The sequence below is a fragment of the Staurois parvus genome, unplaced genomic scaffold, assembly GCF_062004578.1.
Source record: "Staurois parvus isolate SC_StPar_1 unplaced genomic scaffold, SC_StPar_1.0 ptg000244l, whole genome shotgun sequence".
Taxonomy (NCBI): Eukaryota; Metazoa; Chordata; class Amphibia; order Anura; family Ranidae; genus Staurois; species Staurois parvus.
The window spans coordinates 10,497,593-10,513,369 of record NW_028318040.1 but is presented as its reverse complement, the minus strand read 5'-3'; the positions used below and the strand labels follow the sequence as shown (position 1 = coordinate 10,513,369).

The 15,777-nt window shown below is 42.3% G+C and overlaps 1 protein-coding gene across 1 annotated transcript in view; it reads right to left on the bottom strand.

Annotated features, from left to right (window-relative positions):
- Window positions 1-2,698: 2,698 nt before the first annotated feature.
- The window catches only part of LOC149459882 (all-trans-retinol dehydrogenase [NAD(+)] ADH4-like), a 46,558-nt gene continuing 33,479 nt past the window's right edge, over window positions 2,699-15,777 (bottom strand). Inside the window, exons 5-9 of the mRNA XM_089680575.1 lie at window positions 11,464-11,695; window positions 7,042-7,302; window positions 4,108-4,243; window positions 3,848-3,986; window positions 2,699-2,986 (exon numbers count right to left, since the gene is read on the bottom strand). Coding sequence (XP_089536701.1) covers window positions 2,962-2,986; window positions 3,848-3,986; window positions 4,108-4,243; window positions 7,042-7,302; window positions 11,464-11,695 — 793 coding nt within the window. The 3' untranslated portion in view covers window positions 2,699-2,961. The remainder of the gene's footprint in view (window positions 2,987-3,847; window positions 3,987-4,107; window positions 4,244-7,041; window positions 7,303-11,463; window positions 11,696-15,777) is intronic.

The window sequence follows — 15,777 nt, the reverse complement described above, 5'->3', positions numbered from 1 at the left end:
CCTGCATACTTCCTAAGGAGGTTCTAATCTTCTGGCACCTAATCTAGAACAGTGGATTCTAATTTCATGGATTTGGTGGTAATTGTATGGGTGTACTTACTTTTTTCCAAAGGTAATAATTAAAATATATGGTTGCATAGGCAGGTTGTGTCTGCAACCTGCAAAAACATGAATTATGACTAGCATAATTACAGATGACACTCAGATACAGGGCTTTTTTTCTGCTGGAACTTGATGGAACACCGTTCTACGTCCTCTGGCAGCCTTCTCCTCTCCAGCCTGTCACACAGGGCTGGTGTTAGAAACCACGGGGCCCCATACAGCCAACCTAACAGGTCCCCATAAAAAAGAAAAAGAAAAAACAGTTTACCATGCTTCAGTTATGAATGAACACAGTGAGTGATAGGTCCCGATCACTCACTGTGTTCATTCAATAAAGGAAGAGTCTGGTAAATGTGACATATATACAGGACCCTTCCCCCACTCTCCATCCTGAGGGATCCTATTCTGTGCTTGCAGCTGCCGGTGGGAAGGAGAGGAGGGGGGCCTTGGCAGCAGGGGGAAATGTATGGTACATGGGGAGGGTCATGGGTGTGGCGTGGAGGCAATTACTGGATCCGATCCCCTGCATGGATCTCTCTGCAGCAGCTAAAGCCAGAGAAGAAGCCAGCCTTTACCTGCAGCAGAGAGAACCATACAGGAGATCGGATTCAGTAATTACCTCCTGCCGTGCCGATCACTCTCCCTGCCCATGTCTGATACACCCAGCTGCCTGGGCCCCCCTGCTGGCCTGGGCCCAATACAGGAGGACTGGTGGTACCCCCTTATCCACGTCCCTGCTTTCACATAACACAGAAGCTGATAGAGGAAGTTTTCTATAACACTCACTTCCTCCACCGGCTTCTGTATGCTAGTGCTGTCAATCAGGCATGTGCCCCACATCTTTTTGATGGGTGCCCCGGGACTGGGTTCAGATACTGCACCATCGGCATTTAATGGGGGATTCCAGAGGCAGCTTCTATCCCCGCCTTCTGCCTGTCAGATCAGAATAGCTCCGAGCCAAGTGAAGCACTCTGAAAGTCCTCCTCGGCTCTGTGCTACACTGATCTGACAGGAGGAGCTGCAGGGATAAGACTGCAATAGGATTAGGATAAAAAAAAATAGCCCGCTCTGCCTAATAGAGCGGAGTCAGCACAGCTCTAATGCAACTGTGGGTGAGAGAACTGCGGAGGGAAAGGGAAGAGGAATGGGGGGCCAGTTGTTCAGAGGGACTGTGAAGAAGTTGGGGATGTTCTGCAGAGGTCAGGGGTAGGGGTTATAGATTGTGAAAAGTGAAAGCTGTAGGCAGGGGCCTTTGTACAGGGTTAATAGAGCTGTGGGGGGAGCTGGGGGTGCAGAGGTGAAAGATGGGGGTTTGTAGAGGTTGAGAGCTGTGGATTGGGGTGCAGAAGTGAAATGTGGAGGGAGGAGAGATGTGTGGATGGGGATGCAGGGATGATTGTGGACTGGGGGTGTAAGCTGTGAATGAGGGGGTTACATGCTGACAGAGGGTAAAAAGGGGAGTTGTGGATTGGGGGGGGGGTGCATGCTAAGGTGAAATATGGAATGTGGGGTGGGAGGGGGGAGAAGGTGAACTGTGGGTGAAGGGGGGGCTGAGCTGGGGCGAAGGTGAACTGTGGAGGGAGGGGGAGGGTGAGTTGTTGATGGGGGGGAGAGGGTGAGCTGTGGATCGGGGGGGAGAGAGGGTGAGCTGTGTATGGTTGGATGGAGAGGGTGAGCTGTGGATAGGGGGATGGAGGGGGTGAGCTGTGGTCTGTGGATGGGCGGGAGGGTGGACTGTGGAGGAGAGAAGAGAAGGTAACCTGTGAATGGAGGTGTGAATGGAGGGGGGGGGGATTGAGCTGTTAACAGAAGGGAGAGGGTGACCTGGGCACGAGAGAAGAGAAGTTAACCTGTGGTTGGGGGAGGTGAGCAATGGTGAGGGGGGGAGAGGGTGAACTGTGGACGATAGGACAGACGGTGACCTGAGGATTGGGGGGGGGGGGTGAGCTGTGGACAGGGGGAGAGAGGGTGAAATGTGGATGATAGAGCAGAAAGTTACCTGAGAATGGGGGGGGGGAGAGGGTGAACTGTGGATGATAGGACAGAAGGTGACCTGAGGATGGGGGGGGGGGGTGAGCTGTGGACAGGGGGAGAGAGGGTGAACTGTGGATTGGGAAAGAAGGTGGGCTGTGGACGGGGGGGGAGATGAGCTGTGGATGAGGGGGGGGGAGCCTTGACCACACCCATTATTTGGTAACACTTTACTTCTCTTTCCTGAGGAATGGTGGGATTTGCGGCGGGAATAGGGGTGAGGTTGAGGGTGGCGAGTTGACTGGGAAGGGTGGGTTCTTGCACCTATTCTCTGAGAAAAAAAGCCCTGCTTAGATATGACAGTGTTTAACATGTTCCATGGTCCATGAAATAGTGTGTCATAATAATGATACAAGAATATCTCTTGAAATTTGTCTACCCTGTGCTGTGGGCTAAATCAATTTTTCATGAATCCAGATTTGTAGGACAGTGTGCTTATTCCTATGCTCAATATACAGTATTTATTCAAAATATGTGAGGCATCCAAGAGCAACTGTTCGAAGAACGTCAGAGAAACTGAAGCCTGGCAGCGTTTTCATAAAATACTTTACTCTTCTACAAATAGTCACAATTAATTGAAGTATTTTATTTTACAGCAGAATAGCATGCAGAAAACAAACGGTAACATTAAACAAGGTTATACAAGAACTGCACCATACACAGTTTGTTGCTGATATATAAAATTGCGTGTTTCTTTACTGATCCACAAACACCCATGATACATTTTTCATATACGCTATGGAGTACCAGAATTCTCTGTAGCTTAACATGATGATGCTGCACATTATTAGTAGGTATGTTCCTCAATGGCTTCCAACGTGCTCACATTTAAAACATCAGCACAGTTCGGATGCTGCATGAAACAAAAACAAAAATGTCAATTCACCTGTTTAACATTTATTGAATTTAAAGCACACAAGTGAAACCTTTAAAATGGTAAAGTATATTTTAAACTATAATCTCACAAGAAATAAAATGGCAGCACAAACCTTGTCTTCATCTACTTCTCAATGTGCAGCCTCTGCTGGAGTGAGTACTGCTTACTGCAGCACATTTGTAATGTTGCCATAAGAGGGATCCATTGAATACTTGTTCCTCTCATGACAAGTGATAGTGCTATATCGATGCTTTGAATAATTCACTGGTGAATGTACAATGTTATCTTCACTTCATTATATATAATCCCTACGTCATATTACCTATGCTGGTTATTTTGTGACCCATTAATTAACTGCTTTCCCGCCGCTCTATAGCAGAAATACTGCTACAGGGCGGCAGGGGTGCGCAAAATCACAAATATATTTGTGATTTTGCATTTCCGGGAAAGGAGAGCGTGTGCCCTACCCCCGCCGCTATTGCCGGCCTGACAATTAGCGGGTCCGGGCCGGTGATTCCCTGCCAGCACCTAGCTTACGTACCCACTGCGCATGCACGAGTAACGCTGCGCTTCGTGAATAGTTCTGTACCTGTCAAATTTGGGTACTCTCTCCCCAAAGGTGCCAATCCTTAATGGGGAGCAGTCCTTAAAGCGGAACTTCCTCTTTTGGGTGGAGCTCCACTTTAAGGATCATAGCAAAGTCTCGAAAATCATGTTGTAGTCAGTTACTAACAGTTTGGAATTATCTGCTGGTTGATGCCTTACTGCAATTTTTTCACCTTCCATGCATTAATTTATTCTATCTAGATTTGCTAATGTATTGTTCCTTATACGCACCTCTTTCCTTCACGCATGAGGTCAAAAGCCTTGTTAATCTCATCAAATGGCAAAGTGAATGTCACCAATGCATCCAAGTCAAACTTTTTAGATAGGTAGTCAGATACCAGTTTTGGAACATTGTCCACACTCTTCCAGCCTGTTAAATAAGTTAATAAGTTGGTTGAAAAAAAGATTTAACAAATACAACTAAAACAAGTATGGTATGTGTATTGATTGTTAGCTTTATTTAAGTGTTCTTTTCTGAAATTCAATCTCACCTCCAAAGAATGTGGCTTTCAAGGTGCGTCCCATTATCAGTTGAAATGGAGCAACTGGTACACCCTCTTCTGCCAGTGAAACACCAACAATTGCACATGTTCCCCAACCTACTGTGGTGCACTCCAGTGCTGCTTTCTAGAAAACAACATATTTCAAAGGAAGGAGTATCGGTTATGCCATTGGAGTTTTAAAGTGTATGTAAACACTAACTATACATTTATCATATTTTAGTATTTAGCATTAGCATTTTGTTATATCTGTTAAAAAAAAAAGTTGCCCATCCAGTTAGGCTGACCATACACTATACAATTTTCTATCCAATTTCTGCCCAATTTCCTTTAAATTTACCTTCAACTATGTAGCACAAGGGCCTGTCTAATTGGATAAAACTGAAAGTGTTGTTTAGGTTTGACCTCATCTCTATCTATCCATTCAGTCGTATCCGACCCTTGGTGATTGCATGGACCGTCACTCGTAAGTGACTTTTTCCATGAATTCTCTTAGCAATTATTTTACAGGGTAGGTTGCCTGGGTTTGACCTCATATTATATGGGTTTTGGTAAATCTAAAGCAAAATTCTCAAGAAAATTGTATAATGTATGGCCAGCCTTAGTATTGTGTCCAGATATCAGTGTTGAGTACAAAACACCTCCCACTATGTTATATAGAGGTGGATGAGTTATGTAGTCCTAACACATTCCCTTCCCAGGGTGACAACGCTGCTCCTGCTAGGCTCCTATCACCGTAGGACAGAAAGTGAAACCCTGGCAGGATCACCAGGTTAAGATAAAGAAGAAACGTTTGTAAAAAAGAAATGCAGCTACAACATCTGAGGACTGGTAAGCTGCAATACATTACAATTTTGTTCTTGAAATTAGATACAGTATGAAGGAAGGTTTTAAGCATGATTACGCACACATCTTTCTTTTGCATCCAGTTCTGACAGCACATAATGATTTTATTAAAATAGCTTTTATAAAGGGCCAGTAGCCCACTAGTGTTTGAACCAGCTAAAATGTCTTCATACAAAACAGCCCATCTTCTACATTTCAGAGTTGTCAAATCTATATGCCCCCTGTATATGGGCAGATTTTCAAAATTATGTTTTAAATGAGTTAAGAAAATAATATTTCTCTTGCGAATCTTGCTACCAGTAATCACCTCCCAGCACACACAGAGTATCAATGGATAGCTGACCTGTCTCAACATATAACTTATGTTTATGCAATGCTAAAATCTAATCTAAAACTAATAAAACACTATCAGCCAGGTTGCCATAACCAATAAAAAGAACTTCGATTTTGCAGAATAAAAAATACAGGGGTACTTTTCCTAAGAAAAACATGTATTTTTTCATTGAAATGTTAAATACATACATATGTACAGTCCTGGCCAAAAGTTTTGGGAATGACACATATATTAATTTACCTGCAAGGAAACATGTGCAGACATCATTGCTTTGCACAAAGCAAGGGTATTGCTGCTACTAAGATCTCACCTAAATCAACCATTTATCGGATCATCAACTTCAAGGAGAGAGGTTCAATTGTTGTGAAGAAAGCTTCAGGGCACCCAAAAAAGTCCAGCAAGTGCCAGGGCCATCTCCTAAAGTTGATTCAGCTGCAGGATCAGGGCACCACCAGTGCAGAGCTTGCTCAGGAATAACAGCAGGCAGGTGTGAGCAGGGGTGGACTGACAACTCATGGGGCCCCCGGGCAAAAGGGGATCATGGGGCCCCTGTGTCCTTGCCCAAACTCAAAAGAGCCTATGAAAAAGGTACCAGGAGCATCTCATGGGGCCCCCTACTGACCCCAGGCCCTCGGGCAGTGCCCGAGTTTCCAAATGGTCAGTCCACTGTTGGGTGTGAGGCATCTGCACGCACAGTGAGACACAGACTTTTGGAGGATGGCCTAGTGTCAACAAGGGCAGCAAAGAAGCCATTTCTCTCCAGGAAAAACATCAGGGACAGACTGATATTCTGCGAAAGATCTAGGGATTGGACTGCTGATGACTGGGGTAAAGTCATTTTCTCTGATGAATCCCCTTTACGATTGATTGGAGCATCTGGAAAAAACCTTGTCCAGAGAAGAAAAGGTTAGCGCTACCATTAGTCCTGTGCCATCCCAACAATAAAGCATCCTGAGACCATTCATGTGTGGGATTGCTTCTCAGCCAAGGGAGTGGACTCACTCACAATTTTGCCAAGAACACATTACATGAATAAAGAATGCTCCAAGAGCAACTTCTGACAACCATCTAAGAACGGTTTGGTGACGAACAATGCCTTTTCCAGTATGATGGAGCACTTTGCCATAAGGCAAAGTGATAACCAAATGATTTGGGGAACAAAACATCGACATTTTAGGTCCATGGCCAGGAAACTCCCCACACCTTAATCCCATTCAGAACTTGTGGTCAATCCTCAAGAGGCGGGTGAACAAAACTCCCCTCACAAATTCTGACAAACTCCAAGCATTGATTATTATGCAAGAATGGGCTTCCATCAATCAGGATGTGGCCCAGAAGTTGATTGACAGCATTCCAGGGTGAACTGAAGAGGTCTTGAAAAAAAAGGGTCAACACTGCAAATATTGACTCTTTACATAAACTTAATGTACAGTAATTGTCAAAAAAGCCTTTGACACTTATGAAATGCTTGTGATTATACTTCAGTATATCATAGTAACATCTGACAAAAAGATCTAAAAACACAAAATCAGCAGACTTTGTGAAAATGAAATATTTGTGCCATTCTCAAAACTTTTCGCCAGGGCTGTAAATAAGCATTTAAAAGAACAAGATGTTACACATGCTAGTATGGGTATGTACTGTATGTTATCATATGGCTGTATTGTGAATGTTCACTCTGAATTTTATGAAATAGAAAACATCAAAAAATTTTTTTTTTTGGAAGAAAACATCAAAATACTTACCATGACCTCAATAATTCCAATACACTCAATAGCAAAATCCACCCCACCATTGGTAAGTTCAGCTATGACTTGCTGGATAGGCTTGTCATAATCATTTGGACTAATGCATTCAGTAGCTCCAAGCTCCATTGCTTTAGGAAATTTGTCTTTGTTGATGTCAATGCCAATGATGCGAGTTGCACCAGCTGCTTTACATCCCATTACAGCTGAGAGGCCAACTCCTCCCAAACCAAAGACGGCACATGAGGAGCCAGGCTCAACCTACAAGAGGAACAAGATAAATATACAGATACCATGTCAAAGAGCTACCGAATTCAATACATTTGCCACATGTTGTAAGGCTTTATAACATAATCAGTATCTTTATAAAATGAAAACAAATAATTTGCTGCAAAAAAACTCTTAAAAAAAGACGAATTCATGCAGTATCCAGAGCAGTTATGGAAAAAAGGTCCTCTGATACCTAAGGTAAAGATGCCAAAAGTACAGAAATGAAAGTTGCTGTCCATCAGCCTTTGGATTGTCACCATTTGGTTCATGGAAAATGGAAGGACATGGAAGGGGAATTGTAGCTGCTGCTAAGAGGTTAAACCAGTAAAGGTTAAACTTTATTTACAAGTGTGCAGTAACATGCATTTATTTGTACCTTGAAGCACGTTCTGTAAAGGTCCTAAGGAGGATATTTTTGGCAACGTAGGGGTTTACAGTGAAGGAAATAAGTATTTGATCCCCTGCTGATTTTGAATGTTTGCCCACTCACAAAGAAATGATCAGTCTAAAAATTGAATGGTAGGTGTATTGTAACACTGAGAGACAGAATAGCAGCAAAAAATTCAAAAGAAATGCATGTCTAACAAATTATGCACTGATTTGCATGTTCATGAGGGAAATAAGTATTTGATCCCCTATCATCAAAGTGTTGTCGTATGTTGATGCCTGTTGCGGCAAAATAAAAGTTCTGAAATGCATCGCAACACATGCAAAAAATATGGCACTTTGCATTTTCCCAGAAAGCAGTGCAGTGAACAGGACACTGTGAGTTTTACTGCACTGTGTTGCAGTGTACATGCCTTTTTAAGGTACATTGGAGTGCCAATTTATAATGAATGGCACTGCAGCAATGCATGCAACAATGTGTTGCACATTGCCAATACACAATGGTGTGAATGTGCCCTTAGTAGGATGAAATATGCTGTTTAGTTTTTGTGTAGCTTTGAAAAAAAATACATATTTATGAAAATAAATATTTGATAACCAAATTTTGTTCTTCTATTAAGAACTAAGGTTGCTTATATCTAAAGTGTACATTTTATTATGCGATTTGTTCCTAATATTATGTTTTTGGGCAAAGCATGGTGAAGTTATTTAGAAATAAAAATCTCTGTATTAGTGCTACCAAAAGAGCAAATAAAAATGATTAAAACAAAATACTTATATTCAAAAGAAATAAAGCATAGCTAAGGGAGGAAAGGAGGAGGTAAATTTACAAGCCAATATTGCCCATTTAGAAGTGTGCAAAAATAGGAAATAGATCCTGCAGTGAATGAGTTAATGCACATGTTCTGGGGCCAGGTCACTGAGGGGTTGTAAGACCTACATAATTATAAGAATAAAAAGAAATTAGGTCATGTAAAGTATTACAGTATATAGTATAACCAACTTAGGTACCAAAAGTCAGCCACAATATGCTCCTGCAAATAATCTTAAAGTGTTACTAAACCCAGGACCCTGCATTCACTATATCTGGTCTCCCACAGAACACGGAAGTGCAATTATTTTAGTAAACATAAACTGCTAAATACCTTTTCTCATCAGCAGTTAGATCAGTCTTGTGACTTCAGCAGAGCACTGGTTAAAGCTTGTAGGAGGAGTTTTCTTTCTGCTCTAGGAGGATGTGATACCTCTGACCCTCTGTCTGCACAATGCTGATTGGCCCTGTGCTAATCACATGCACTCTCCAAAGAAAAAAAAAAACCTCCCTAGCAATACACACCAAACTGAGCATGTGTATGTGACTAAGGATTCAGTATGTATCAGGTGGTCATTTCAACAAGAGAGCTCCCTTGTCTCCTCCTCCCATGCTCGTCTCAGGAATTCTCCAGAGCTTCCCTCATCCTCTGGAACTCTCTACCCCAATGTATCAGACTATCACCTACTCTGCTCACTTTTAGGTGATCTCTGAAAACCTATCTCTTCAGGGAAGCCTATCCTGCCCTCAGCTAATAATGGAATCTTCTACTCCTTCTACCAGTCCATCCCCCACAGTTACTACCTTTTGTACCACTAGCCCCTCCCTTTTAGATTGTAAGCTCCAAGGAGCAGGGCCCTCCTAACCTTCTTGTATTGAACTGTATTGTTGCTGTATTGTCTCCCGTTATATTGTAAAGCACTGAGCAAACTGCTGGCGCTATATAAATCCTGTATAATAATAATAATAATAATAATAATAATAATAATAATAATAATAATAACAGCCTTTTTACACAATGCAGAAGATTAACCCCTTAGGTTCCACAGTGAGTATAACAAGCATGCTTTACTGCATATACAGACTGATTTTACTGCTGTGGGTTTAGTAACACTTTAAATTGTTGATTACTATATCATTTTAGTACTGGGAGTTGATGTAGGTGGGGACATGTACAGGTGAAACTCGAAAAATTAGAATATCGTGCAAAAGTTCATTTATTTCAGTAATGCAACTTAAAAGGTGAAACTAATATATGAGATAGACTCATTACATGCAAAGGAAGATAGTTCAAGCCATGATTTGTCATAATTGTGATGATTATGGCTTACAGCTCATGAAAACCCCAAATCCACAATCTTAGAAAATTATAATATTGTGAAAAGGTGCAATATTCTGGGCTCAAAGTGTCCCACTCTAATCAGCTAATTAAGCCATAACACCTGCAAAGGGTTCCTGAGCCTTTAAATGGTCTCTCAGTCTGGTTCAGTAGGAATCACAATCATGGGAAAGACTGCTGACCTGACAGTTGTGCAGAAAACCATCATTGACACCCTCCATAAGGAGGGAAAGCCTCAAAAGGTAATAGCAAAAGAAGTTGGATGTTCCCAAAGTGCTGTATCAAAGCACATTAATAGAAAGTTATGTGGAAGGGAAAAGTGTGGAAGAAAAAGGTGCACAAGCAGCAGGGATGACAGGAAAAGGCCATTCAAAAGTGTTGGGGACTTTCACAAGGAGTGGACTAAGGCTGGAGTCAGTGCATCAAAAGCCACCACACACAGATGGATCCTGGACATGTGCTTCAAATGTCCTAACAACGTCAGAAGCGTATTACCTAGGCTAAAGAAAAACAGACCTGGTCTGTTGCTCAGTGGTCCAAAGTCCTCTTTTATGATGAGAGCAACTTTTGCATCTCATTTGGTAACCAAGGACCCAGAGTATGGAGGAAGAATGGAGAGGTACACACTGCAAGATGCTTGAAGTCCAGTGTGAAGTTTCCACAGTCTATGTTGACTTGGGGAGCCATGTCATCTGCTGGTGTTAGTCCACTGTGCTTTATTAAGTCCAGGGTCAATGCAGCCGTCTACCAGGAGATTTTGGAGCACTTCATGCTTCCTTCCATAGACGAGCTTTATGGGGATGCTGACTTCATTTTCCAGCAGGATTGGCACCTGCCCACACTGCCAAAAGCACCAAAACCTGGTTCAATGACCGTGGGGTTACTGTGCTTGATTGGCCAGCAAACTCACCTGACCTGAACCCCATAGAGAATCTAGGGGGCATTGCCAAGAGAAAGATGAGAGACATGAGACTGAACAATGCAGAAGAGCTGAAGGCCGCTATTGAAGCATCCTGGTCTTCCATAACACCTCAGCAGTGCCACAGGCTGATAGCTTCCATGCCACGCCGCATTGAGGCAGTAATTGCTGCAAAAGGGGCCCAAACCAAGTACTGAGTACATATGCATGCTTATACTTTTCAGAGGTCCGACATTGTTCTATGAACAATCCTTGTTTTATTGATTGCATGTAATATTCTAATTTTCTGAGATTGTGGATTTGGGTTTTCATGAGCTGTAAGCCATAATCATCACAATTATGACAAATCACGGCTTGAACTATCTTGCTTTGCATGTAATGAGTCTATCTCATATATTAGTTTCACCTTTTAAGTTGCATTACTGAAATAAATGAACTTTTGCACGATATTCTAATTTTTTCGTGTTTCACCTGTGTATGCTCAGGATCTGTATGGTTTATTTACCAAAACAAACAGAATCTGCATCTGCATACATCACAACCTTATGTTACCTGAAATTTGGTCAAAGTATCTTTTCTTTGTAAATGAACAATATGCAGATTGATCACGCTTTTCTGGATATGTAATATTCATAGTGTTCTATGATATATTTAATTTATGTGTTCAGTATAGATAAAACACAATTACAACATTACCTTAGCGGTGTTGATAGCTGCACCATACCCAGTTGAAAACCCACAGCCAATCAAACAGACTTTATCCAGAGGGGCCGTGTCATCGATTTTGGCAACGGATGTTTCAGCACAAACTGTGTATTCAGAAAAAGTGCTGGTGCCCATAAAATGATACAGTTGCTTCCCCTTGCAACTAAACCGACTTGTGTTATCGGCCATAAAATCTTGATCAGAGATGGCAGTTTTAATTTTGCTGTAGAAAAAAAAAAAAAAAGAACAATCATGATGCCTGTTTCTTAGGTGATCTGCAGGGGGCCAATATTTCTATGAAACGTGAAGAATTTAAATATTCATATAATTTTACCTAAAGATAACTTATAGGAAAGGGATGTAAAAGGAAACTGTTTATTTATGTTGCTCTGTGCTAATATGCAGGAAGTTTAGATGTTCCTTTTAGCCAAGTAATACAATCATGGGAAATACTGGAAATTAATATTTTATATACAGTAAATGACTTTCAGTCAGCAGGTGGAACTTTTTACACTAACAGGACCTCCCTAAAACTCCACTTGAAACTGTTATGCCAAAAATAGACTTAAATGGAAGACCCACACCCAGGGGCGGACTGACCATTTGGAAACTCGGGCACTTCCCGAGGGCTCGGGGTCAGTAGGGGGCCCCATGAGATGCCCCTGGTACCTTTTTCATAGGCTTTTTTGAGTTTGGGCAAGGACACAGGGGCCCCATGATCTCCTATTGCCCGGGGGCCCCATGAGTTGTCAGTCCGCCCCTGCCCACACCCCTCCCTTTCTCCTAGCAAGGACAGAATTTCCTAATTAGTGAGCAAACATCCCGACCTGCAGGGTTTATGTTTAGAAAAAAACAGTATGATTTCCAAATTAAATGGCATTGGGGCACTCTAAAATACATGTCTATTTGCAAAATACTAGTTTATGCAAATAACAAAAAAAATGCCAAAATCTCTATTATATGAGCTTAAATAAAAAATAGAAAACCATTTGTTCTGATGGTTGTCATGATACAAAAATAATTGATAGAAATGCACAGATTTTGCAAACTTTCAATTAGGTTAAATACAGTGTTTAATAAACAGTGATCATCTTGCAGAAAATAGTTGATCATTTTCTAACCTATATTATTATAATATGATATTGATTGCCACTATGGTAAAGCACAGATATTTGTTTTTGTTATTTAAAAACATGATCTTGATGATAGCTGCAGTTCCATTTGTATCCACTAGATGCTCCCATATAACCGTATGTACTAAAACAAGTATTGATTACCCTGTGCATGATACTCCTGACATTGTCAATATGTTACAGAAAGCTGCATTAAACAGGGCCGTATCTAGCCTGTCCGATGTGGGGGTACCAGGGGCGGACTGATAACTCATGGGGCCCCCGGACAATAAGGGATAATGGGGCCCCTGTGTCCTTGCTCAAACTCAAAAAAGCCTATGAAAAAGGTACCAGGGGCATCTCATAGGGCCCCCTACTGACCCCGGGCCCTTGGGCAGTGCCCGAGTTTCCAAATGGTCAGTCCGCCCCTGGGGGGTACAGTAAAAAATGTCAGGGGGGCAGAGGATCGGAGGTCAGCAGGGGAGAGGACAGGGGTCAATACTGGCAGGGTAAAACACAGGGGCACAGCTTCTTCTCCCACAAAACGCATAACTGAGATCAGTATATAGTGTCAAATTAGGTCAGGAAAGTATCAAATTAGAATGGTATAATGTTAGATTAGGGCAGCATAGTAGCAGGTTAGTGTAGTATAGTGGCAGGTTAAGGTTGGCTTCGGGGGGGGCACAACTAAAATCTGAGGGGGGGGGGGATAGCCCACCCCAACACCCCCCTAAATCTGGCCATGGCATTAAAGTGTAAAAACTACACATTTTCTGAGGACTTTACTTTTCAGCCATGTTCATAGTGTTTTTCTTACCAAAAGTAATAGAATAAAAATGAATTATGTCTGAGCCTAAGTCTGTATGAGCTTACTGTAATATTTTTATTACCTGACTTCACTTATGTGCTTTTAACAAAAGCATCTAAGTGTAACATAAAATGATTATTATGCCAAAATACATGACATCAAAATATGCATCATAGCTACAGATGCAAAAACAGAATATACTCTTAAAATAGATTAGAAAACAGAAGGTGAAAATGCAGCACACCAGAGATTCATGATTAAAGTGTTACTGAACCCACAACAGTAAAATCAGTCTGTATAAGCAGTAAAGCATGCTTGTTATACTCACTTTGGAACCTAAGGGGTTAATGCTCTGCATTGTGTAAAAACGTTGTTTGATTCTAACTTCTCTGATCCTTACCTTCTTCCAGTGTCCCCCTCTTATCTCCTGATAAGACACATCAAGTGGAGTCACTCTGTACTTGCTCAGTCTGGTGTGTCTTGCTAAAGAGGTTTTTTTTTTCCTTAGGACAGTGCATGTTATCACCACAGGGCCAATCAGCACTGTCGAGACAGACGTCAGGGGTCCTGCATCTTCTTAGAGCAGAATGAAAACTCCTCCCACAAGCTTGGCTGGACACCGATAGAAGTCACAAGACTGCTCTAACTGCTGATAAGAAAAGGTATTTAGCACTTTGTATTTACTAAAATAACTGCACTCCCATGTTCTGTGCACTGTGTGAGACCAGATATAGTGAACGCAGGGTCCTGGGTATAGTAACACTTTAAGCCCCGTAGGCGGGTCGAAACATGTCAGGAACATAGACAGAGCGAGTTCAGGCTGAAACCATATCTTTACATCTCTATATAGACCAAGAAAAGCTAGAAATATTCCCCTGAGACTTTGTATGGAAAAACCTTTGACATACAAAGTCCCAGGGGAATATTTCTAGCCTTTCTTGGTTTCTATATATTGGGATGTTGGCAAAAACAGTTTAAATGGTGGGACATTTTACCATATTGCTTATTTTTGTACTACATTTCTATATAGTGGCTGCGTTGCATTGTGCGGCAGTTCCACCTACTGTTTTCCGATCTATTGTAAGAGTACATTCTGTTATAGTATCTATAGCTGTGATGCATGTTTCCATGTCATGTATTCTGATTTCCGATCTGTTTCAGTTAGCCTGGATGAGCTTGTTTGAACGTCAGCACCCAATCTGTGCTTTGGACTACAAAAGGGAAGTCTTGCAGTGCTTTAAGCCGTGCTCTAAGTTTTTTGTATATGGGTCACCGTGTGTACTCTTATGTTATAGTGTTTTTGCACTGTTTTCTAACATATCCACATACTGCATTAATTAGTCGTAATTGTACATGTTCCTCTTTGTTAACAAACTCCATTATCACTATATATGGTATAATATTGTGAACCGGTTGCAATGACCAAAGCTTTTTTGGACTTACCTCTGCTATGGATCACAAGAGGGACGTTTCTCCTGCACTCCTGTGACCAGTTTTCAGCCCTCTGTCAGCTGACTTCACTCAGTTGGTCCAGGTTCTGGAACGATCCTGACTTTACAATCAGGATCCACCTAGATGCCTGGACCAGTAGCTGGATCAGTCTTTCATCAAGCAGAGAGCCTGAGCCAGCCACTTCCATTCCCTCCACTGTCTGGTGCTCCAGTGAGTGCTGGAAGGGCAGAGCAGAGAGCTGGTGACTGACAGTCTCCAGCTCTCTGCTCACTGAAGGCTGAGAACTGAGTGATCAGTGGTCTTTGATTGCTCAGTTCTCAGTCTTAGAAGCAGCAGGAGACAGATACAGCATTGGACAGAGGCTGCATCCACCTATATGAGTATAATTTGTCTTTTTAAGAACCCCATTCTTCTTTTTTAACTGTTACAACCAAGTGTCCTATGAAGTGCTTGAAGTGACCACCTCTGTGTTTGATACTGCAGAGGAGTGCTGTGCTCCAGAACCAGCGCTAGTTTTGGAAGCAGTCTCTATTAAGATGTGAGGGTCTTAGCTGTGACATGTCATAACCATCCTGACACGTTCTTTTTAAAGAGGTCCTATCACCAGGGCCAGTGCTTCCACTAGGCAAACTAGGCAGCACTAGGTGCACTGGCACCTAGGGGTGCCTGGGCGCAGCTCAGGCCAGCACTCTCTCTGTGTGGGACACCACCACGTCATGAATGATCCTTCAGCTGAGAGGAGGGGTGGCAGAGGGGAGGAGCAAAGGACAGAGGAAGATGCTGGGTGTCTGGGGCCAGTATAGCAGCTGAGCTGCAGCTCCTTTCAGTGTTCCTCTCAGACTCAGTCTCTTATTGCAAACTGGCTGGTGGCTGCTGATCACTGTGGAGTTCCAGCCCTTCTCTTCCCATTCATCAGCAGAGGCGGAGTTGCGA